The sequence below is a fragment of the Aquila chrysaetos genome, chromosome 15 (genome assembly GCF_900496995.4).
Source record: "Aquila chrysaetos chrysaetos chromosome 15, bAquChr1.4, whole genome shotgun sequence".
Lineage (NCBI taxonomy): Eukaryota > Metazoa > Chordata > Aves > Accipitriformes > Accipitridae > Aquila > Aquila chrysaetos.
In genome coordinates, this window is record NC_044018.1 from 1,938,426 (window position 1) to 1,960,444 (window position 22,019).

General features: G+C 46.6%; 1 protein-coding gene and 3 long non-coding RNA genes across 5 annotated transcripts; 3 read left to right on the plus strand and 1 right to left on the minus strand.

The window, feature by feature from the left end:
* Window positions 1-2,074: 2,074 nt before the first annotated feature.
* LOC115351088 (serine/threonine-protein kinase PDIK1L-like) lies at window positions 2,075-13,029 on the plus strand. 2 transcript variants are annotated; one of them, XM_030037422.2, is made up of 5 exons: window positions 2,075-2,112; window positions 3,619-4,245; window positions 5,309-5,525; window positions 7,525-7,777; window positions 10,677-13,029. In XM_030037422.2, the coding sequence occupies exons 2-4, from the start codon at window positions 3,700-3,702 to the stop codon at window positions 7,758-7,760; spliced, it is 999 nt and encodes a 332-aa protein (XP_029893282.1). In that variant the 5' UTR covers window positions 2,075-2,112; window positions 3,619-3,699; the 3' UTR covers window positions 7,761-7,777; window positions 10,677-13,029. The 2 variants fall into 2 exon arrangements, with proteins under 2 accessions (XP_029893282.1, XP_029893283.1); XM_030037423.2 differs by lacking the exon at window positions 2,075-2,112 and adding an exon at window positions 2,712-3,082.
* LOC121233819 lies at window positions 4,242-17,180 on the minus strand. Its single transcript, XR_005934022.1, has 4 exons — window positions 17,080-17,180; window positions 15,035-15,040; window positions 14,768-14,918; window positions 4,242-4,493 (listed from the first exon to the last, which is right to left on the minus strand). It is a non-coding gene; the product is annotated as an uncharacterized LOC121233819 (long non-coding RNA).
* Window positions 14,810-19,934, plus strand: LOC121233818. Its single transcript, XR_005934021.1, has 4 exons — window positions 14,810-14,926; window positions 15,254-15,349; window positions 17,082-17,225; window positions 19,823-19,934. It is a non-coding gene; the product is annotated as an uncharacterized LOC121233818 (long non-coding RNA).
* Window positions 19,923-21,935, plus strand: LOC115351089. Its single transcript, XR_003926692.2, has 3 exons — window positions 19,923-20,032; window positions 20,443-20,502; window positions 21,737-21,935. It is a non-coding gene; the product is annotated as an uncharacterized LOC115351089 (long non-coding RNA).
* The last annotated feature ends 84 nt before the right edge of the window (window positions 21,936-22,019 follow it).

Consider the following 22,019-nt stretch of genomic DNA (forward strand, 5'->3'; position numbering starts at 1 on the left):
GCTTAATTATTTTTTTAACCCAAGTGTAAAAGTAATGATTCTCCCCGATAGCAGGAGTGGGTTTATGGGTGATGCTGGGTGAGGGGTGGGAAGGATGGGGTGGTCCCCTCACAAGGGATGGGGAAAGAGGCAGATTGGGGTGGCTGTGCTAGAGGTCTAGGAAAGCCTGCCCAGGCAGAAAAGTTAAAAAGAAAATGACTTTTTCCCAGGTTAAAATACAGAAATACAGCAAGCAGATGGGTGGCTGGAAGGGGAGAGGAGGAGGGATGAGCCGTGGGGTCCTTGCTGCGGGACATCATGGCAGCCGAAGGATGCTGCCATGATAATAAGGGAATAAAAATCCACCAGAGGCAACTAAAATCCTCCCCGCCAGCCGGACATGGCTGGGAAGGCGATGGGGTGGTACCCAACATCCCACCGGGCTCATCCTCCCTGTAGCATCTCTATTTGGAACCAGGATTTGGGGCTGATGTGCCCCCGGGGGGTGATATCGCATCCCTGGGTCTGGGCTGCTTGTTTTTAAGATGGAAGGAAATATTTCAGACGGATGCTGTGGTTTTATTTCAGATTGGGCATGCCGGCTGTTATTAAAACCAATATTAAGGGCGTGTGATGGCCACGCAGAGGTCGGCTGCGGGGGAAACCTCCCCAGCCTTGCTGATTAATGCCGGGAGACCGGGATGCTCCGGTCCTCGGGGCTGACACCCAGCTACAACCCCCGGGTCCCCATCGGTGTTCCCTGGGATGATGTGTGGGACCACTGTGGGTTTTTATTGGGTTGCAATCCCTAATGCAAGTGCAACCAGGGTGGATGTTCCAAGTGTTTTCTCACTGGATGACCACAACAGCCCTTATTACTGGGATGGAGATGGTCCCAGCTGCCTCTTGCTGGTCCTTCTTCCCAGCCCCATCAGTGTTAAGGGCTTATTTAGGACACACATATCTCCAGCAGCTCAACTGCACGCCCATCTCGTAAAATTGTATTTTAGTTTGGAAATGTGGCCAGGCGGAGTTAAACAGTAGTGGGAACAAAATGTGGGATGGTCTGAAATCCCGCCCTACTGAGAAATTTGCCTGTCCCAGCCATGCAACCAAATCCAGTCGATCTCTATAAATTAAAATATCAGCAAATGGCTCCATTTTCTGGCAAAATTGGAACATTAAAAACTGTTGTTTTATTAACTTCTGCAGGTGCGGTGGGGAAATCCCCATGCCCCATCTCGCCCGTGGACACCTGGTTTTCTCTCACGGCTGCAACATGGAGAGAAATAAGAAACCAGCTCGAAAAGACTCATTTCCACTGCCTGAAAATGCTGCAAATGAAGAGAGATGAGCTGGAAATCAGCCTGCCCCTGGTGAAATCCCATTCTCCTCCTCCTCAGCACAGTCTGAACCCCGACCTGGGGCTGAGAGCAAGGGGGTGACCCCCCCCAGTTTGGGGTGAACCCCCAAGTGATGCTCTGGGATTGGGGCGCATCCTTCTGCCGCTCTTTTCGAGGCGTTTGATGCCACCGTGTCTTGGGGGGGGTTCTGCATCAGCATCCTGATATGGGGGGGGTGGGTGAAGCGAGACCTGGGTGGGCTGGGTACCCTCTGGGTGTCTGCCAAAAGTTTCCAAAAATTTGTATTTAATTTTTTTTTCATCATCAGAGATAGGAGGCGAAGGCAGGGAAGCGGCCTCGCCTCGCTAACCACCGCCGGGACAAGGGGACGGACGGACGGACGGACGGACGGACAGGACACAGCCTTTGCCGTCGCGCCCTGCGCCGGCCCGCACGCGCCGCGTTTCGCGGAGGTTTGTCCTTAGCGGGCAGCTGTGGTCCGCCGCAGAGGCTTCTGGGATTTGTAGTTCCGCCGCTCCGCCACCACCACGCAAGCGCAGAACCTTCCCCGCCCGCACTGCTTGAGCCGGGGAAGGAGAAGCGTTCGCTGATTGGTCCGACCGCGGCCTCGCTCCCCCTCCCTCCCCACCTTCCCTGACTTGCGATTGGTTCGGCCGCGCCTCCTTCCTTCTGGTTGGCCGGCCGCCACTAGTAGGCGGGGCCGCGCCTCTGTGGCGGGAATTGCGGCGGCGGCGGTAGTGGGGCCGGGCGCGAGCGGGCGGCGGTGGTGGTGAGGAGAAGAGGGGGGGAACGGCTGGGGAAGGGGCTGAGGCGAGTGGAAGCGGGAACGAGCCGGGCCTGAGGGGCTGGAAGGGAAGAGGACAGGGGTCCTGAGGTGGGACAAGGGGTTTTAGGCCAGGTGCTGGGAAGAGGTGGGCCTGAGGTGAGGCAGGGGCCTGAGGTGAGGCAGGGCCCTGAGGTAGCCAAGGGGTCTTAGCTGAGATGCTGGGAAGAGGTGGGCCTGAGGGGCTGGTGGAGGTGGGGAAGGGGCTGCGGGGGAGTGGGGAAGGGGCTGAGGTGAGGGGAGATGGGGAAGGGGCTGGGGAGCGGGTTTGGGGGGAGGTTGGTGTTTGGACTGTGGTGGGGGATGCTTTGGAGAGGAGTTGGGGGCTGAGGGCTGGAGAGTGGGGAATGGGGTGGGAGGGCTGGGTGAAAATATGAAAGATTTGGGAAAGGAGCACGGCTGGGGGATGGAGCTGGAGGAGGGAGGGGGATTGAGAAGGAAGCCGGGATGGGCTGGGAAGATGGGGGGTTAGGCTGGGAGAGCTGGACAGAGGGTTTGGGAAGGGAGGAGAATTTGGGGGGAAGTAGGGGCTCTGAAGGCAGCAGCAGGTGGGGTAGGGGGGAGGTTTGAAGAGGGAAGGGTTAAGGGGATTGGGAAAGGTACATGGGGGGCATGAAAGCAGAGAATGATTAATGTGTTATTAGGGAGCAAAACTTGGGATGGTGCTGAAGAGCACTGGTGCAGGGAGAAGTGAAATGAGTGGCTGAAAAGGGAGCAGCGTCATCGGGGGATAGGGCTGGGGAGGGGCAATTGAATGAAGGACCACGAGAATTGCAGCGGGAACCTGTACTAGACAATGAAGTGAAAGATGACCTGGGGTGGGGGGCCTGGGAGTGGGACAGGGATCTGGAGGTGGAGGGGAAGTGCGGTGTAAGGCTCGTGAAGGGGTTGGAAGAGGGTGAGCTGGAGAAAGGGGGTGAGTATCAGGATGTGGACTGGTAGAAAATTGGTAGTGGAAGGGCAGGGAAGTGATGTAACCATTGACGGATAAGTAAATTTATGAGGGGGGAAAGTGAGGGTGAAAGATTTAGTGCCAAACTGGCACTTCTGGCTGACTTAATTTCTTTAAAAGTCAATTCTGGTAAAAGTAAGTTCAGCTGTTACCCAGGAGGTCTTGCCTTCCCTCTCCTGCCCTGCTTAGGAAACGTGTCTACATAGTTCTTTTCCTTTCTCGCTAAACTTTGTCTGCTGTGGCCAAATCGATGTCACTTCCCAGGTGGTTGCATCCCACTGTGCAGTCAGAATTGTACTTGATAATGTCTCAAAGTTACCATGGATATAGGCTTTCTCTTAAAACCCCGTTTTAGCTGTCAGTCCTTGTGCAGCTGCATCATATACTGATGCATAGCATATACCACTAAAATTTATGCCAGGTGGAAGTATTTGCTGTTGATTGTTGGTAAGCTGCTTTGTTTGGGAGAGTTTTAAGCTTTTTATCCCCTTCTCTTCCAGGGCTTTACTGGAGGTGACGACTGGTTGTCATGAGTTCAAATATTTTCTTCTGATTTGCCATTCACTGGGCCGAAACGAGGGATGGCTACGGAAGCCAAGTACAGCATCGTTCGAGAAGTGGGCCGAGGGAGCTATGGGGTGGTTTATGAGGCCATCGTTAATCAAACTAGAAGCAAAGTAGCTGTAAAAAGGATGCATTGTAACGTGCCTGAAAACGTAGAACTGGCTCTGCAAGAGTTCTGGGCCCTGCAGAGTATCCAGAGGCAACATGAAAATGTCATCCAGTTGGAGGAGTGTATCCTGCAGAATGGCCAAGTCTTTCAGCCAATTAGTCATCGTTACAGGAAATCAGACAGCCATTTGCTGCTAATTGAAACCTGCCTGAAAGGGCGGAGGTGCATGGATCCCAAATCGGCCTGCTTTCTGTGGTTTGTGATGGAGTTTTGTGATGGTGGCAACATGAACGAATACCTGCTGTCTCGCAGCCCAGATGCTCAGCTCAACAACAGCTTCATGCGGCAGCTCAGCAGCGCCGTGGCTTTCCTGCACAGAAACCAGATAGTGCATAGAGACCTGAAATCTGATAATATTTTGATTTCTCATAGACGTGGAAGTCCGGTAGTAAAGGTAAGGGAATAAAACTTTGCTGTAACAAGTATGTGATCTGCATGCTTACGCATCATGTGCTTTGGAATGGGCTTTTGGTATGTCTTGTGATACTTGTAATAAGCATACTCAGAACATCTGATATCAGTTGTGGGTTTTTTTTTTTTTAGGAGTTTTGGAAGGAAGTAGAGGTCATGATGGTGTGTTTCTGTAATGTCCTTCATCCACTGCTTATCCGGTTGAGTTCAGGGCTGTCTGGCTTCTGTACACTAGATAATCAGAGAGATCACGATCAGTCAAAGATGAAGCAATATCTTCTGTGCCCTTAAACTTTTAAGAACACACTGCCCTGTTACAACAGCTAGCGTGTCCAATATTGCTGCCTCAAGCACATATTGGTGTTCAGGGGAGGTGGGGAATGTCTTCATGCTTCATGTTGGTGCCCTCATTGAGGTAAAGACTGGCTAGCTGCCTTTCTCGTAGCACCAGACTGAAAGTCTATACAGCTGCTTTTCAGAGAGCTGGAAAAGCTGGGAGCCAGCTTGCTCCTGAACTTTCAATCCCGAGAGTTCCCGTAGTTAGACATAAAATAATAGGTCAGTGCATTCAGATAATTCATGACTTGATCATTCAGATCAATAATGGTATTTGTACTTCGACCTGTAGAGCTGTCAAGGGATAGTTAAATCAATGTCATCTTAATCGCTATGGATAATAATGGTAATGCAAGAGATTCAGTGCGCTCACCGTGGAACAGTAAGAGCCACTTCTACCATTGATGTTGTTCAAGATATGTTTATGCCCAATTAGATGTAATCAGAGTGAGCTTCACAGAAAGATAACGCTCAGATACCCGTTTCGCCTGTCTTAGGAAGGGGAACAAACAACAGGAAAGGAGTTGGGGAACAGACAACGAACAGGAAATAATCAGCTCTCTGTTTCACGGGGGTTGCCACACAACAAGTGTCAGTGCCATGCTGCGGTGGATTTCAGGGTGGAATTCACTGAGCCGCTGTTTGTAAACATGCTTGTAAACTTGGTGTTTGTGAATAAGTTATTTTGCTTTTCTTCTTATGCATTGCAGGTAGCAGATTTTGGCCTCAGCAAGGTGTGTCAGGGGAAAGGGAATGTGAACCAGCATCGCTTCTCCTCTGCTTGTGGGTCAAATTTCTACATGGCTCCAGAAGTATGGGAAGGTCACTACACGGCAAAGGCTGACATATTTGCCCTTGGGATTATTTTCTGGGCTATGGTTGAGAGGATCACCTTCCGAGATGGGGATACGGAGAAAGAATTGCTTGGTGAGCATCAGATCAGTGCTGTCCTGTTGTCAGTGGATGTTCTGGATCTGTAGGGATTCTCTGAGAGGTGTTCTCCCAGGCATAGTTACAAATGCTGTGCCATGTATGCTTTGGATGTGGCTTTTTCCAGGGATTTGCAAGCACCTTGCAACCCAAAGAAACCCAAAGTTGGGGGTTTTGGGGGGGTTGGATTTTGCTAAGAGAGCTGCAAAGAAATCTCTTTTTCTTCAGCATGCATTGCTCCTAATTTGGTTGCTTCTCTTGCAGGGTTTCCAAGTCTTGAAGACATATCACTAAGGCAGAGGGAATGCTTTTTATATTTACAAATCATTATTTTATTTGGAAGATCATTCCTTCTGCCAGATTTTTCAAAAAGACTCTGGGGGGTTTAAAGGTTAAGGGAAAGATCACTTCTGGCTTCTCTGCTGTCAGGCCTTCATTACCCTAAGGAACGCTCTTCAAAAATGGATTTGGCCCTTATTGTCACTAAAGAATTGTAAGAGAAAAAAACCCCTCGTAGCCGTTGGTGAGGCATCTGTCTTACAGCTATGCTCTTGATAGAGGATTTAGTATCTGTCTACTCCTACTTGCTCAGAAATGCTTTTAATGCTCTTAAAAACCAAAACCTTTCTGGAATTGGGCTTATGGGTTTGCTTGTATCCTTGACTTGGCATAACCAAGGGATGGGATCACTTGGAGTGCTGAAAGGGTGTTCCAAGGAGCCAAATAATAAACTGGGAAAGGATGTTTAGATACGCTTCACTGCCATCTGGCTGGGTTTCCTCACGGTTTAGAGATGCAAGATCTTTCAGGGATGACTCCTGATGGCCTGCTCTCCCTCTCTCTCCCCCACAGCCTCCTTCCTCCAAATCCCCCACATATATGCACACTTGAATTACTTTGTACTAAAAGATTTCAGAAAAGTATATTGCAGTGGAAAATCCATCTCAAGAGGAGAGAATGCCAGTCATTCACATTAGCATAATCATTGAAGACATCTACCCAGGCTCTGAGATCATAGTATACCTGTCTGTTTTTCTTTTAAATGTTTAAATTCTTAAAAGGAATTTCTACAGAGGAACTTTGAGAAGCTACTGTGCTACCCCTTTAATTATTTTTTTTATCTTCCAAGTAGGCTCAGTTCTAATTCTGTTATTTATTTCTTTTTAAAATGCCAAACATTGATAAATGTTTTAGTTCCTGCCTACAGAAACAAGCAAATGGCTGCAGCTGAGACCAAAGCATGAACAGATTTCATTAAAATAGCTACCCGCCAACTTGAGATAAGGAGTTTGCAAGGCCAACCTTTTCTACACACAGACAGGTCACTGCCTTTGAAACATTTATTCTTTGCTTGGTGCAGGGGCAGAACAGCTTGAGTGAGCAAAGCTGGGTTTACTGTCTGTTTTGGAAGCCAGTTAATCATTTTCAACAAGCGGTGAAATTATTTAGATTACCAGGAGCAAATTTACATTCCCCTTCCTTAATCTTGCTGAGGAGAAGTTGGCTAAGGGTAAATGGCATATGCTGTCATTTTAATTGAAAATTGTTTGACTAACTGAGCAAATAAGTTTTGTGTTTAACTCTTTCAAGTCACCACAGCCAGGCAGTCTCCCTCCCTCTTCCAGAGCTTCTGAGTCTGCTAGGAGGGTGAAACGGAGTAAAGTGGAGGAAGTTCATTTCAGTGGCCCATTTTCTCTGCAGATGGTCCATATAACTGCTTGACGAGCACGCCATGCTTAGACTTGCTCCCTCTGTTCCATGCATGGCTAAGGGCACAGCCTTGTGCAACACCTTGATTACTATTTGAAAGTAAAAGCCTCTTCTGATAACAGCCTTTCCCAATATTTGACTTGGCGGTTGCCTCTTAATAAGCGATCTTTCCAGTAATCTTTCAGATGTTTTGTTTTCCAGATTGTCTATCCGTACTGCACATGACAGCATTTTGTGTAGACTTTCTTCTACCTGTATAACCCGACTCCTCCTAATCTGTGTTCAGGAACTTACATCTGCCAAGGCAAGGAGCTTATTCCCCTTGGAGAAGCATTGCTGGAGAATCCCAACATGAAACTACAAATTCCCCTGAAGAACAAGAAGTCCATGCCGGATGATCTCTGCAAGCTCCTGCACGATATGCTGGCTTTTAACCCAAAGGAAAGATTGGATGCCTTCCAACTAGAAGTCCGAATCAGGCAAATCTCCTACGGCAAAAAGCGTCAACGCTCTGTCTCATAGAGACGAAGGACGTTCAGGTTAGTGTTTCTGCCAGGCTGCTCCCTATTTAGTCTGAGCTTACAGGGGATTTTCTGTTATTGACCTGCAGGCCAAAGCCCTCTAAATCAAGTGTGACCTGTAGCAGTTCTGAAATTTCAGCATAGAAAGATGCAGTCAAACGAGAAGAAGAAAAGGCTTCGATAAACATTTGGGAAAAGGAATTTGGCTGAAGTAGGCCTAACAAAGAAACTTTTCCCTCCTTAATGGTGTTTGTTCAGGCAATTGGTTGTGCTGTCTGTATTTGGGCCAGCCTGTCCTTTACCCTAAACCTTATCTATTCCCATAAATGAGGGCAGATTTCGGCCATCACTCCAGCATTTACCTGTGCTTTTTTGTTGCTTTTACAATATATTTGCTAACTAAGTAAAAGCTGAAGTGGGCAAAGTTACTGTATATTTGTAGGTGTGCATCTTAAATATGGTATTCAGGTATGATAGTACCTGTCACATTAAAGACAGATTTATTTTATTTTATTTTTTTAATTAAACCACTCTTAATGCTCAGAGCATATCAGAGCTGGGTGCACCAGATGATAGAGGAGCTTCCTGTCCTGAACTGTTCAACATGTAGAGGCCTTGAAGAATGTCTTGGAAAAGGCTGGGCTGGAAGTCTGTTGGTCTTGCCAAGTCCTGCAGCAAGACTGTTGTTTTTATGTGCCCACTTTGAAAAAAAAAAATTGATCCTAATCCTTGTGAGTTCTTGATGGCCTCTTTAGTATCCGCTTTGATGGAAGTTTGAATGTCCAACATAAAGTTCAAGATGGTCTGTCAGATTCCATGTCTTTCAGTAGAGCAATGAAAATACAGAAGGCAGTTTCCAGGATTTTCAAGTCCTGTCTCCTGCTGTCATGGGCTTCATATTCTAGAATTTATTTGATAAATGCATCATAGAAATAAAGGTTTTTGTGTCTGATACTGTCACTGGGACTGAGCATCTGACTGTCCTTATAGCTAAGGACATTGTCCTTTGCAACACAAATGCATTTCCGATCAGTTTAAATACCCTTGATCTTGTGACAGACTTGTCCTTTAGCTTAAAATGTTCTTCTCCTTCCCGGGTGTTTGCCCGTTCCGAACTGTTTTATAGAGAACAATTGTAACCTTAGCAGCATTTCTTCCTCTCTGAGGTTGGTTGGTTCCATCAAGGTTGGGTCCTCCATCTCCTCCATATACAAATAATTTCTGTGCTTACCCTAGATGAGTCTCTTCAGGTCCTTGTAAAGCGCTAGCGTTTACTGTCTAGTCTGGAAATACTCCTCCTGATGTATTCCAGGATCACATCTCCCTCCTTTCATATCTGTATCAGTTAATCCTCTCATAATTAGTTTGTATCCTAAAGCCTTTTTTGACTTGAGTTGCTTCAAATCAATAACATTCTGGGTTAGAGCAGTTACTTTTGTTCACAGACGCATGACCTTATGTTTTCTATTACAGAGTTTCAACCCCTGTCAGTTAGAAGAGACAGTGAATGACCCTGAATATTTTCTCGTCCTTTTTTATAACCGTAATACCTCCAGCTTTGTGTCATCGGCACACTTCTAATTGTGCCAAGGCTGTTAGTGAAAACGTTAATTAAACAAGTCTATTGCCAGTGCCAATCTTGATAAAACTCTACTCTAGCATCTTCATTTCCAAATTATCCGATTCAGTTTTCCCTTGGGACAGGTTAACTGCCTTACATCTTCCTTTTTACTAATCCCATTCTTCTGCTGTGTATCTAATACTTTCTTGTCTGGCACTACATCAAATGCTTTACTGAAATCTTAGCGGACAAGACCAACGCTTCTTTTTATCCAGAAAAATCAGTTTTATTGCTGAAAACTACTCGATTATTCTGGTAGGATCTGCAGTTCTGGGGACTCCTACCTGAAACAGGAGGCCTGGCATACTCCAATAGCAACAGTACCACTAGTTGGCAGGCCAGCCCTGAAGTGGTTAGCCTGCTAGAGAGGAATTTGCAAGGATAAAGAGGAAAAAAAGGCTCCAGCAGCACAGTGTCAGGCTTACTACTGTTGACTTTCCTTTTTCATTATGAAACCATAATGGTAAATAGGTTTGCAGACTAGGTTCAGAAGAAAAATGCCAGCACAGCCAGGACATATCCCTGAAAACCCCTGTCTGTCTCGATCTTCTTCATTTATTTTATTTCCCTGTTCGGTAGGAAGCTAGCTGAATACCTACTATACTTGCTTTTGGCATGTAATCGGAGTTGATGCAGCAATGACTTGAGGCACAGCGCTCCACGCCACGAGGCGCTCGTCTCACGCTGTTGAAAATGCTGTCAGCTGCTGTGTTAGTGTGGACTGAAATGAAAACCAGCTCGCCTTTCTAAAATGGGGTTCTCTTAAACACAAATTCATGGATGCTTCAGTCCAGAAAGCAGACAGATTTCATATCCGGCTTTCCTAATCTAAAATCAGGAGTAGCACAGAAGCTGAAAAGGATTTCTTGCAATGCTAAATCTAGGCACTTCAGAAGAAATTCTCCAATAGCAACTTCGAATCAAACAGGAGATACTTTTTTTTTTTCATAACGCTTTGTTATCATAGGGTAATGAACTCGACAGTGTAGGGCAGCCAAACACTAAATCTCCTCAGAACAGCATGAAAAACATCTAAATGAGTGTTCTTTCATTAATTTAAAGATAAGGATATGGATATAACTTGTGATTCAGGAAGTCCTTAAGTTAAACATTGCTCAGGACTGGGATTTTTGCTGAGGAAAGCCTGCTTGTGTATGTGCCCTGTGCTCTTCCTGAAGTGTATGTATGCTATTGATGTCCCCAAGGCAGAACAGTGGGCCAGGGGACCTTTGATATGGCCCAGTGCTTTCACCAAAAAGTCTTTTATTTTGCAACTTCGGTGCCTTTCTTTTGCAGGTATCGTGTCCCGCTGTGATCTGGAGGCCTTGGAGATGGCGAACAACTCTGCCTGCCTTTGGAATGAATGCATCGATCAGAAGACCATTGCCGGCTTCCCGTTCTCCCGAATGGTTATATTTAAATGGACAATAAATTTATTTATTTGTACAGTAATTTTAAGAGCAGAGCTACAAAAAACTTATTTTTATGTAAACCTTTGGTGTTTTTATATTTACGGTTTTATGCAACGAGTAGCGTAGGTGAAAACTTGGCTGAGGTGACCTTGACTGCCTGGCCATACTGGGCACAGTTGTAGAGGAGTTTCTGAACTCGCTCTTTTTAAAGCAACCCTTGTGCATCCTTTTGTTGCCGTCCTGTGACTGCCCTTTCAAAGGATGGGAAAGAAACATGCAGAAACCTTCTGGAGATGGGCTTCTCTGCCCCATTGCGTGTTGACTGCCTTTCCAGCCCTGGCTTCTCACTGAAAATGCCATGTCGCTTGTCCTTGGCACAGAAGTTGTCGTTAGGAGGCTTAATTGGAGCTTTTTTTTGTGTAATTCTTCACTCCATGCTGCTTGGCCACGTAACTGAGTGATGTCTGCTGAATGAGCTGGCAAAGTGTTCAGTGTCTATTCTGAAAAGTTTGAGCAGAAACAAAAATGTATTTTCTTCACAGTAGCTTTTGAATATTCTTGCTTAGATTAACTAAAATGCTTTCTTAAAATAAATACAAAGAATGTTAAAGATGCCAACTCTTGATTAGAACGTATGCGTCACTAACACTTAAAGTAGTTTAAGGAATCATGCTTCCTGCTGTGTTAGCTGCTTGTGCCAGCTGTTCTTACAAGGGAAATGAAAAGGACTGAACTGGAATCTTGGCAGGTAAATGGGGAGTCTAATTTGCACCCTGTTTGAAAAATATTTTAATGTATCTGTAAACTACTGCTGATCTTTGCTTTTCTTAAGGAGCTGGGAGCTCCTGGCAAAGGTTCCTCCTATGCTCTTCTGTTGTGCAGAGGTGAAATAGTGTCCTTCAGGGACAGCTTCCTTTTGTAGGAAAGGAATAAACTGCCAAAAGAAAGATAACATGCTGAGCCCCTCTGCGTCACCTATGCCACACAGAGGACAGAAATACATATATTTCTGTTAGATTATATATTTCTTCCCCCTGTCCTACTCTACTGAGATTGTGGCTGCAATATAGAAGATTCTGTATTATAAGCAGTGTGTCATAAGCTAAATTCATGGAGAGGATCTTTCTTCCTCCCATGACTTTATCCAGAGGCTCCACTGGCCTTCCATGGGGAAGCGTAAGATTTTTCTCACCTGCTTCTCCAGGCTGTAAAATATGTTTGTCCTGCACAAACAGGCATTGATGGACCTCTGTCCCCATAACAGATAACAAATGGACTACCCAATAGGAGTGGCTGCTGAAAAGAGCTGCTGTGGGAACATTTAAAAAATAAGTTAATTCCAATCTTTAAATTAAACTTGACTTTTGAATTTAGAGAATCCCTAGTCACATGCTGCTGATGTGTATGAAGTTTGTGCAGCAATGACAGACACGGTTGCTTTGAAGCTCATTCAGCTCTTGACACCTCTGCAGACAGATGTTATGGTGAAAATGGGGGTCTGGATCTGTTGTTGTTAAGAGCCACAGTCACCCTGTTCTGGAGAGCACTTCTGTCTTCTGGTAGGAGACGGGTCTGGCTTTGATCGCAGCTCTATACCTGCAGTACAGCCCGGTCTTACCTAATTCTAGTTGTTGCCTTGATTTCTAACTTGTCCTGTTCTGGGGAATCATAACTTAAGACCGTACGCTAGGTTTTCCTTTCCACAGGTTTCGGTTACAAGTACTCTTCTGCTTTGCAGAGCTGCTATTCTGAAGTAAGGTTTCTTCAGCCTTCTCTTCCTAACCCTCTAGTCACTGCTGCTCTATTGTCTGCTCTCTGCCACCTCTCCTCAGAGCATGCTGGTGGTCTTCCAGGGCTGTTTTGAGTTGAGACCAGTCCATTTTTCTGGGATACAGATAGGTTTGCACACCCTCGTGACGTGAGAAAATTGCAGGGCACAAGAATGGCTGGTTTACTCATTTTCTTCCTTGTTTTGCCATGCTAGGCGAGTATCCTCACAGCTGCTAGATATTTTTAGCTAGTCTGTACGTATGCTTTAATCACTTGAAACTCTGTACTTTATAAATTAATAAAATGCTGTGGTTTTTTACTAATGCATTATAAAGTGTGGTAATACTGAGCATCTCTTTAGAATCACATGTGACACTTTTTTTTTTTTTTTTTTTTAAGGTACCACAAGTTAGTAAGTCTAATACCTAGTGAATTGGTAAATGAACATATGCAATGACAGCCTCTAATTTAAGTGACTACTTCTTAGGGAAGGGCGGGGGGGGGGGGGGGAGAATCGTGGAGCTGCTGCGTGTAGCTCTCTGAAAACAAGCTTGATATTAAAAAGTGATCTAAAGGGTAAATGTAATGTCTGTAGCCAGGAAAGGAACAGAATAAAATGGAAAAGTGCATGAATCCGTGGTATTCTCCTGTTTCAAAAGCTGTATGCAGCTCATTAATAATAATATAGCTGAGTGGAGAAAAAGAAAAATACAGAGAAGTTTGTCAAAGAAAGACCTACAATTTGGGAATGGGGGATGGGAAGTTTGTTAAACTATGTATGTTACAGAGAAAATGAACTCCTCTTTATTGAATGGATGTTCCCGCCTCGTGCTATGAGAGCTAAGGGGGTGCCCAGGGGATGCGCAGGTTTCACGCAGCACATAGCCGAATTGGTAAACTCCCCGGTCATAGCAGAAGTGTCAGAGGGCTTAAATCACACTGATTTGTGGAAGATATATCTACAAGCGGTTACTGAACAGTGGTTTCAAGCAACCTTTGGTTCAGGGAGTTCCTAAACTGTTGTTGAGCTGCTCTCTCTGACGTGCCTTGTTTGTGGACAGTTTTTCTTCCAGCTCCTGGGGGAGATGGCGATGCTGCTGTCCTTTCTCACCATAAAGCGCTGAACCCAAAATATTGCTGCCCATCACTCCTGTTGTGGTAAAGTAGCTGAGTCTTGGTGAAAACCGCTGCTCTGGCAACTGGAGGAAGGTATTTGCCAGTGATAGCTGCTTATGTGACTTCACGTTTTAGGAAGAGAACGGTGCTGTCGAGTGCGTCATGGGGCGACAGGGCTGCAAGCGGGTGCCTCCGCTCAGCACCCAGCTCGCTGGGCTTTGACACTTGATTTTTCCCTAGGTCAGAGCATAGGCAATGATGACTAAGGATGTACCACTCTTTTTTTTTAAACTACGGTCATAATCCCTCTTGAAGAAAAGAGAAAAGAACAGAGAGGAATGTGGATCTGTGATTCAGCTTTGTATTTCAAGTGAACAGGTAGTGAAGGTGAAGCTGTGTTCTGCTTTGGTGGGGAAAAATGTGTAAGTTAAGTTCTCCATTTTTATTCTCTCCCCTGCAATGAGCCTCATGTGCATTGGAGCGGTTTGTTAGAACAGCCTCTCTAAATGCTGGAGTTGTCCATCGAGGCAGGCAGTTAAATTGATTGCTTTGGATTACGGATGCTTCAGACTAGTTAATTCTTTGCAATGGGACAAATAACATCACTCACAGAGATGCAAGATAGCTAGAGGCTGAATTGATCCAGGGGAGAATTAAATACTTGCTACTGTCCCCACTCAGGATCAAGTCAGTCAATACTATTCTATTTTTCTCTAAAATTAAGCATTGCCTCCAAATCATTCATTAGCAGAATCCTCCATTAATCATAAATCCCAGCACATCTCACCAGACAGCAGAAGTAGAAGGTCTTTTTTTCTATGTCTGTTAAATACATCATCATAGCTGGTAGTCTTACAGCTGCTGGGAAGCATTTTTTGGAACTAAATAAATTCACAGGTCTGTTAATCACAAAGACTAATGAAGGCGCTGTGGACGCCTGTCACTGAGCAGTTATCTGCAGGCAACCAACATGCAGCTGGGGTGGCTGGAGGTGTAGATCACTCCAAGGGGGGACACAGGAGCTGGTTGGATTAAGTGTCTCATCTCCGCAGGGGCTCAGGAGGAGATAAGGAAAGCAGATTTGCCGACCTGTTCTCGAGGCTTGGGAAGGAGGAGGGACCGGAGGTGCGGCGGCCGGCTTCAGCGAAAGCTGCAGGCCGTGGCGTCGGTGATCCTGGGTCATCAGCTAGAAACGTTCCCTTCGCGAAGGGTTCAGAGGAAGAATGAGATTTCTTCACGGCTGGAGAGGTAAGAACGAAGTTATTGACTTGTGTAGGTGCAGAAGTGAACTGGCGTCACTCATGGACTGACTGATAGAGAAATTTATTTTTTGCAAAATAAAGAAAATGGGGAAACCTGCAGCTTAATCCATCAGAGATGGATACAGACTATTTCCTAATTAAAACCTTCAGCACTGGAGCGCTCAGTTCACATTCCTTGTTCCTCCTCTCTCATCCTAAACTTTGAACGTGTTGCTCCTTTGTTCCATTAAATAGCTGCTGCCTCCCCCATCAAAGGAGGCTGGTTCTGCAGCGCATAAACCACTAACGCTGGATTTGCATTCTGTTTGCAAAGCATGATCCAGGTACTCTGGCGGGCGAAATGTAAAGACACCTACGTGCCATGGCTGACGTTGCGCAGGAACATCATAGAGAGAGAGGATTTGAAAAGGTAATGAGCTCGTGCGGTTCGATCTGTCAGTCCCCGTTGTTCTTTTAAGATTCTTCGTATGCTCTTAATTGATTTTGCTGAGGCTTTTTGAAGTTGGAAGCAGTGGATTGCTCTCTTTTAAACTTACTTAGCTTTCCTTTATTCTCAAAGAGCTGCAGATCAGGGAATTTAGATTAAATTGTTTTTAAATGGAAACAATGTGCAGTCTACTGGTATTATTCACACCTCCTCGCAGTGCTCCTGCTCGGCACAGCCTTGTGCTTGCTCCCTATCCAAAGGGCTGTTTGCAGAATAGCCTGGAGCGCAAAACAGCCGGGTTTCCCAGGAAGACAGGCAAGAGGGAAGGTGGAAGCCACCATCCTGCTATGTCCTGATGTACACACGGGGTGTAAAACCCAAAAGCCATCAACATGTGCCTTCTTGCAGCTTCCCCAGCAACTCTGAGGTTTAAGTTTTTGAGAAAGTGGCTTTGTGGATGTCTTGCAAACTGCGCTAAGCCGTGATGTGTGTCCCAGCCCCAAAGCAAGTGACATGGACACCCACATGCCCTGTGCCAGGATCAAGACCCTGGTTTCATTGCTCTGCTACCTCTGTCTCCCCTAAAACTTTCTGGGACAGTTGGCTCCCAAGCAAAATAAAGGCATCAAGGTTTACTTAAAGAAACTATACTAACAGGAAATAAATTTCTAGAACTGCCCTGATACACACAATGATGCAGGAGTTTGAAATCCCAGTGGCGGAGGAGAGGGAAAGGTCTCCTAAGGATGCTCCTACATGAGGATGTGTCCCAGGAGCAGCATACTGAGCTTGTGTTTCACCACTGGCCTCCTGGGAAGGGAGCTGAAAGGGCTGTGCGATGCATTGTCCTTCCCGGGATGAAAATATGTGTAGGGAAAGCTTATATGGTGTATATTAAGGCTTGGACCTAGATCGAGCAGCCAAGAACCATCAGTAGGTATTTATGATGCTGGTAGACATAGCCAGAACAAAGCTTTTATTTAATTTTCATCATGGTATCAGCTGGATTTGGACAAAAACAAGATCTGTACAGATTCTGGGAGGAAGCATCAATGAAAACAGGCATCTACAGAGGAATTTGTACACATCGACTTCAAAGTTTTATTTTTTGTTTTACCCTTTTCCCTTAAACCAGCACCAACTTCTGCTGAAGACATGTGCTGAATGAATTTAGCTGTCAGTTTGTGACTGAGGAGTCTCAGCCTTTTGCTTACAGGAAAGATTGATGCTAAAACCACTACATTTGGCTTTTTCCCACAATTGTCAAAAAACTGAAAGAGGGGGAAAAAAAATAATATAAAACCAAGTGTGTTGCTGCAAGAGTTTAAAACCACCAAAGTGCAGGGGCTGGTGGCCTTTGGCAGGGGACTTTGGGCATGAAATCCCGCAGAGCCATCCGCACCCCTGCACCAGCTGGCTGAGATGGGGAAGGGACAAAAGAGGAAGCAGGCAGCAATGTCGATAAATCGATGCCAAACCACTTCTTTCCCATTTGGAAAAGGACTTGAGATGAGCTCAAAGATTTTGTGCTGCTGTTTACCCAAGGTCTGAGCAGTGCTGTTTTACCTCGGCTTTGTTTTTCCAAACCTCCGACTCCTTATTCTTATTAAACAAGGCTGATGAGCACAGCCAGATCGTGACTGCTGTATTTTTTAAAATCGGGCTCCTTTCTGGCTCCTGCTTCTCTTGATTTAATTTTCTCCTTTTCTTACAGATTCGCCACAGATTCCCTGAGCCCCTGGCGTGACTGCTTATTGCACTGAAGGCAGGAGGCAGCCCCTGCTGCTGCCTCACGAAGGATGCGAGCGAAGAAAAACAAAATCCAAGCTGGCAGAAGGGGATTGATCCTTGAGAGCAGGTCAGATCCCTGCCACCCTGTGCCGCTGGTAATACCCAGCCTCACTGGAGAGGCTGCCCAGTGTCATTAGGTATTTCTGGGTTATGTGCTTCTTTTTTTTTTTCCCCTTTCCTCTATTTCTCTTTGGTTTTTTTCCCCAGTTCACTTTTTTTTGGTGAAGAATAGAGCTGCTGGGGTCTCGGGAAGCAACAGAGCTAACCGTGGCTTAGAGTTTGCAGCTGGACACAGGATGTGCCAAACAGGATCTGTAAACAGATACTCTTTTATTTTCCCCAAACTGAGCAGCATCTGTTCTGCTAAATTCACTCCTTTCGAATGCAGAAGGGCCTATTGGATGTAAAAATTGCCCTTAACGTTAATAACAGCAGAGCAGCTGAGCCACTCATACCCTGCTTTACAATGTTTATCTCGGTGTTGGTGTCCTCTTGTTTTATGGCTCAGCTCCTGTAACGGTGATGTTTCACCTTGGCCATCTTAGGCTTGAACACCTCAAGTTTTTGAGGTATCTCCCAGCTGCTCTTAAATTTCCAGCTCCCTGCTGCTGTTAGGCTGCGGTCAGACATCCTTCTCCTGGAGCCAGATCTCCTACCTGTCCAGAGTCGTTCAGCGCCGCGCTCTGCCAAAAGCCACCGGCACATCAGATCCCGTGGCTCCCAGCAACAGCTTCTTTTTTTGTGCCTCAAGAGGTTGTTGAATCATTGTGTTCACCTAGTTCATCTTGCCTGATCTGATCACTTGCGTAGCTTCAAGGGGCAGGAACCGCTTCTGCCTGCAAAGCTACAGGCAGCGAGGACAGATGTTGTACTGGGATGACCAACAGGCAGCTGTGGTCGGCAAAGCAACCAGCTGGAGGTATCCATGGGTGCGTTGTTGTTGGGGATACAGGACAGAGGGTTGTGCAGGTGCTGTGGCGGATCTGTTTTTGTTTTGGTTTTTTTTGCTGCAGGGCTATCAGGTCCTCCAAGCATAGGCTGAGCACTGAAGTGGAGAGGACAGAGGGGCCCAGAGGTGCCTAAAAAACATAGGCATAGAATCGGTTAGGTTGGAAAAGACCTTTAAAATCATCAAGTCCAACCGTTAACCTAGCACTGCCAAGTCCACCACTAAACCATGTCCCTGAGCACCACATCTACATGTCTTTTAAATACCCCCAGGGACGGTGACTCCACCACTTCCCTGGGCAGCCTGTTCCAGTGCTTGACAACCATTTCTGTGACAAAGTTTTTCCTAATGTCTAATCTAAACCTCCCCTAGAGCAACTTGAGGCCATTTCCTCATGTCCCTACCTGTCTCCATGCCCCTAATTTAGAGATTGCTTGCAGCCGGGGCAAAAGCTGGGGGCAACAGCATGCCTCGGCAATGAGCTCAGGGTACTCTTTACCTGGACTTTGCTTTCTTCACAGGTGGAGCCTGTGCTGGGTGGACCCACCTGGATGCCTGCATGACCCAGGGCAGCAGCTTTGATCCCTCCTGTAGCTACCACCCACTGGTGTGATGCTGCACTCCACCAGAAAGCAGGAGGTAACAGCTCCCCAGGGTCCATGCAGCAGCAGATCGAGGCAGTCCCACATCCTCAGCAGGGTTCGTCTCCCAGCAGCTCTCCTGGGCAAAGATGGGCTTCTTCCCATGGCTGTGGGGGAGCAAAAACCTGCTCTGCAGCCCTTGAGCTTACAGTGAGAGAGGTGCGCTTAGCAGGCACTTTACTAATCGCTCCAGCACTGCTAAGGCAGGGGCAGAAGACAATTTTAAAGCAATCAGGAAAAGGCATATAAATAGAAGCGAGAGAAATATTGAAGCTGGCAGAGCTTCTTTTCACGTCAGAAAGCACGACAGCAATGAAATCATGGCGTGAGCCCTGGTGCTCCTGCCCTGAGCAGGTTCTTACCACTCGAGCTGCACCTGAGCTCCCCACCACCTGGTACCCATGTGCCACATCTTGGCCATGTCCCATCACGGGCAGGCAGAGAGCTTTAGCCTCCCAAAAAGTTAGAGCAGGAAAAATGCAACAGGCTAAAATTAATGCAGAAATAAGCACGACTCACCTTTTTCTTCTCCTTTTATCTTCTCCTTCTTCAAAGTATTTTAAGCTGGTCACCACTGTTTGCCCATGAAAGGAGAAAGCAGCTTCCATTAATGACTTGCGTTCTTCATGCCTGCTTGCTTATTGACCCTTGCTGGTGCCCTCTTGCTTCCAAGCATCAGCCTCAAAACCCATTTGCCTGACCGAAGCTGCGATGAGTTACTGAGTGGGGAGGACGCAGCACGAGCAGCTGCTCTGCAGCAGTGCCCTGAATCCTCCCTTGGCACCATTTCAACCTGGAGCAAAGAAATTTGGGGCTTTCCCAGCCCCAGGTTTCATTTCCACAGGTGTGGGATCGGCCACAGCCCTTGGTCTGTTGGGGTTTTACAGGCAAATTGTGTTTTCTTGACTTTGTTCGTGACCTGAATGGTTGCATAAGCCCTTGTCTGCTTAATCGACCTCATTCCCATCATGAAGGGAGAGGAAGGAGCTGCAGCTTGTCAATACAAATCACCTTGGTGTGGGGTTTTTTTTTGTTGTTGTTATTGGTTTGGTTTTTTTGTTGTTTTCCATCCAGGAGGCTTCAATCCACTCTTCTACTGAGTCCCATCTAAAAGATACCAGGCTTTACCACCGAAAGCAACACTGTCTGCATTTAGCTGACCTCAAACTGGAGAACAAGTCATGGCTGCACAAGACAGACACATTTCATGGGCTGCAGTGAAGCGCAACTGCTCCCGGATTTCAAAGCTGCTCTCCCTTTCGCAATTAATTACACAACAGCTCTGTAAAAATGATGTACCTGTACTTAAATGGATGCTGTTTTCATGGAGGAAAAAACTCCAAACCCTAACATAATAATCCAAAGTGTCAGAGTATTGCAAAAAAACGGGTCATAGCCAACTGGAAAAGTTCTTGGCATGGCTGAGTGGCTACCAGGACCCTGCAAATGAGCAGCCTGGCCAGGAAAAAGCCAATACACCTGACCCAAACTAAATTGTAGCTGACAATTTCTCTTATAGTAAAGTATTTGGTGCTCAGAAATGCTTCCTCCTCCCTGCACATCCAGGGCAGGGCCCTCTGTTCAACTTCAGCCAGAAGTGTGAAATTCTAAGAGAGTGTGTGTGTGTGTGTGTGTGTGAGTGTAAAAACAACAGGAAAAAAGGCCAACTATATGTTTGATTTATTTCCTGGCAGGGATTGCAGAAGCGGTCAGCCAAGACAACTGATGGCACCAGGACTGCACTTCGCCTAAATGTGAGTCATTCATTGCAAGCCGGCATTAATGACACCGAGCGCAGGCACCGGCCTGGCAAAGAACATGACCATGTCCGTCCTGTACAATCCTCTCTGCAAAGAGCTGCTGTCTGTACATCTGCGCTGTCACAGCAACATCACAGGCAGGGCTACCGGTAGGAAACTTGCTGTGTGTCTCTAGCCACATCAGGACCCTCTGGGTGCCCCAATTTGTTATTTGGATACCTGGTCTCCCCATATTAATAAAGTCTAGCTCAAGAGGTGGCCACAAAGCTTCAAGCATCACCAGGGGAAGGCAGGCACAGCCCCTTTTCTCCCAGTAAGGTCTCATGTTTCCTTTGTGCCTCCCCCTTTTTTGCAGCTAAAGGTGTCTGAAATCCTACCACACTTCGTGGCTTTGTTACTGTTCGTGCCCGGTGTACTTTAAACACAAGACAGCCTGAAACCTTTTAGAATTGCTTTCGAGGGAAGCATGGTTTTGCTCTTCCCTCCTGGCAGCCACGGCCCAGGCACCAGAGTGCACCGCAGGAAACGTTCTTGACTGAATTTACATCCAGGCAACCGCAGTCCCCACGAGCCGCACTAAAACCCATGGAAATTCACACACACCTGCTAACACATCCCTTCCCCAGCTCTCCGTTGGCAACTGACACATACTGCTGTATTTTAAACTCGGGCAAACGCATAGAGGGTGAGAAGCCGCAGCTCAGGCTGCCACGCCAGGGCCTTTCCTCAAACCATCACATCCCCTGGGCCATCCCAGGCTGCCCAGCGAGGCTTTTGGCTCGTGCGGTGGCAGGGGACCCGGCTGCAGAGCCACCGCCTGAGACCCTCTGACCCCATCCCACACCCCAGCGGTGCGCAGAGCGGCAGCAGACAGGACACAAGCCAGGAACATGCGGTGGAGGAACTCCCTGTCCCCGGGTGGAAGCAATGGCTCGGAGAGAAGTACAAACCAGCTATTCATTTGGCTGCGTTTATATCAAACGGACAAATCAATACATCACACTTCAAAACAAACCCGAGCCTGTGCAGACAAGCCCGGAGAGTTTCGCAGCAGCTGAGCCAGTGCAGCATGAAATCACCCCAGAAAGAACACACAAATGGGAAGTGAAAAATAAGACACCCCCCCCCCTCCCCCCGCAAAAAATTGCTTTATTGCTTGATAAAGCTGCTATTAAACTCAAAATGCATTGGCCTTAAAAAAACCCCAAACTTATCTGGTATTTCCTAGATTTGCCGGAGGGCCACGCTTTCAGACACACAGGAGCAGCGAGCTTTTCTGGCCAGTACCTGAAAAAAACTGGGCTGTCAGAGCTGAAAGCGTCAGAGTGATTCATAATTATGTCAGTGGTACCAGAACAACAAATTTTGCGGAAAATTTTAAGGATTCTGCACAGAAATTGCATCCCCTCTCAATGCATCTCTTTCCATCTCCTCTGCTTTTACAGTGTCAGAAGCTTAACATGCCCCATTTACCAGTGTCTTGGAGGATGAAAAAAAAAACAACCATTCAA

Coding starts and splice junctions, on each gene's coding strand:
- LOC115351088 (XM_030037422.2), top strand. CDS start 3,700: ATGGCTACGGAAGCCAAGTACAGCATCGTTCGAGAAGTGGGCCGAGGG. Junction 4,246..5,308: donor GTGGAAGTCCGGTAGTAAAG/GTAAGGGAATAA, acceptor TATGCATTGCAG/GTAGCAGATTTTGGCCTCAG. Junction 5,526..7,524: donor TACGGAGAAAGAATTGCTTG/GTGAGCATCAGA, acceptor ATCTGTGTTCAG/GAACTTACATCTGCCAAGGC.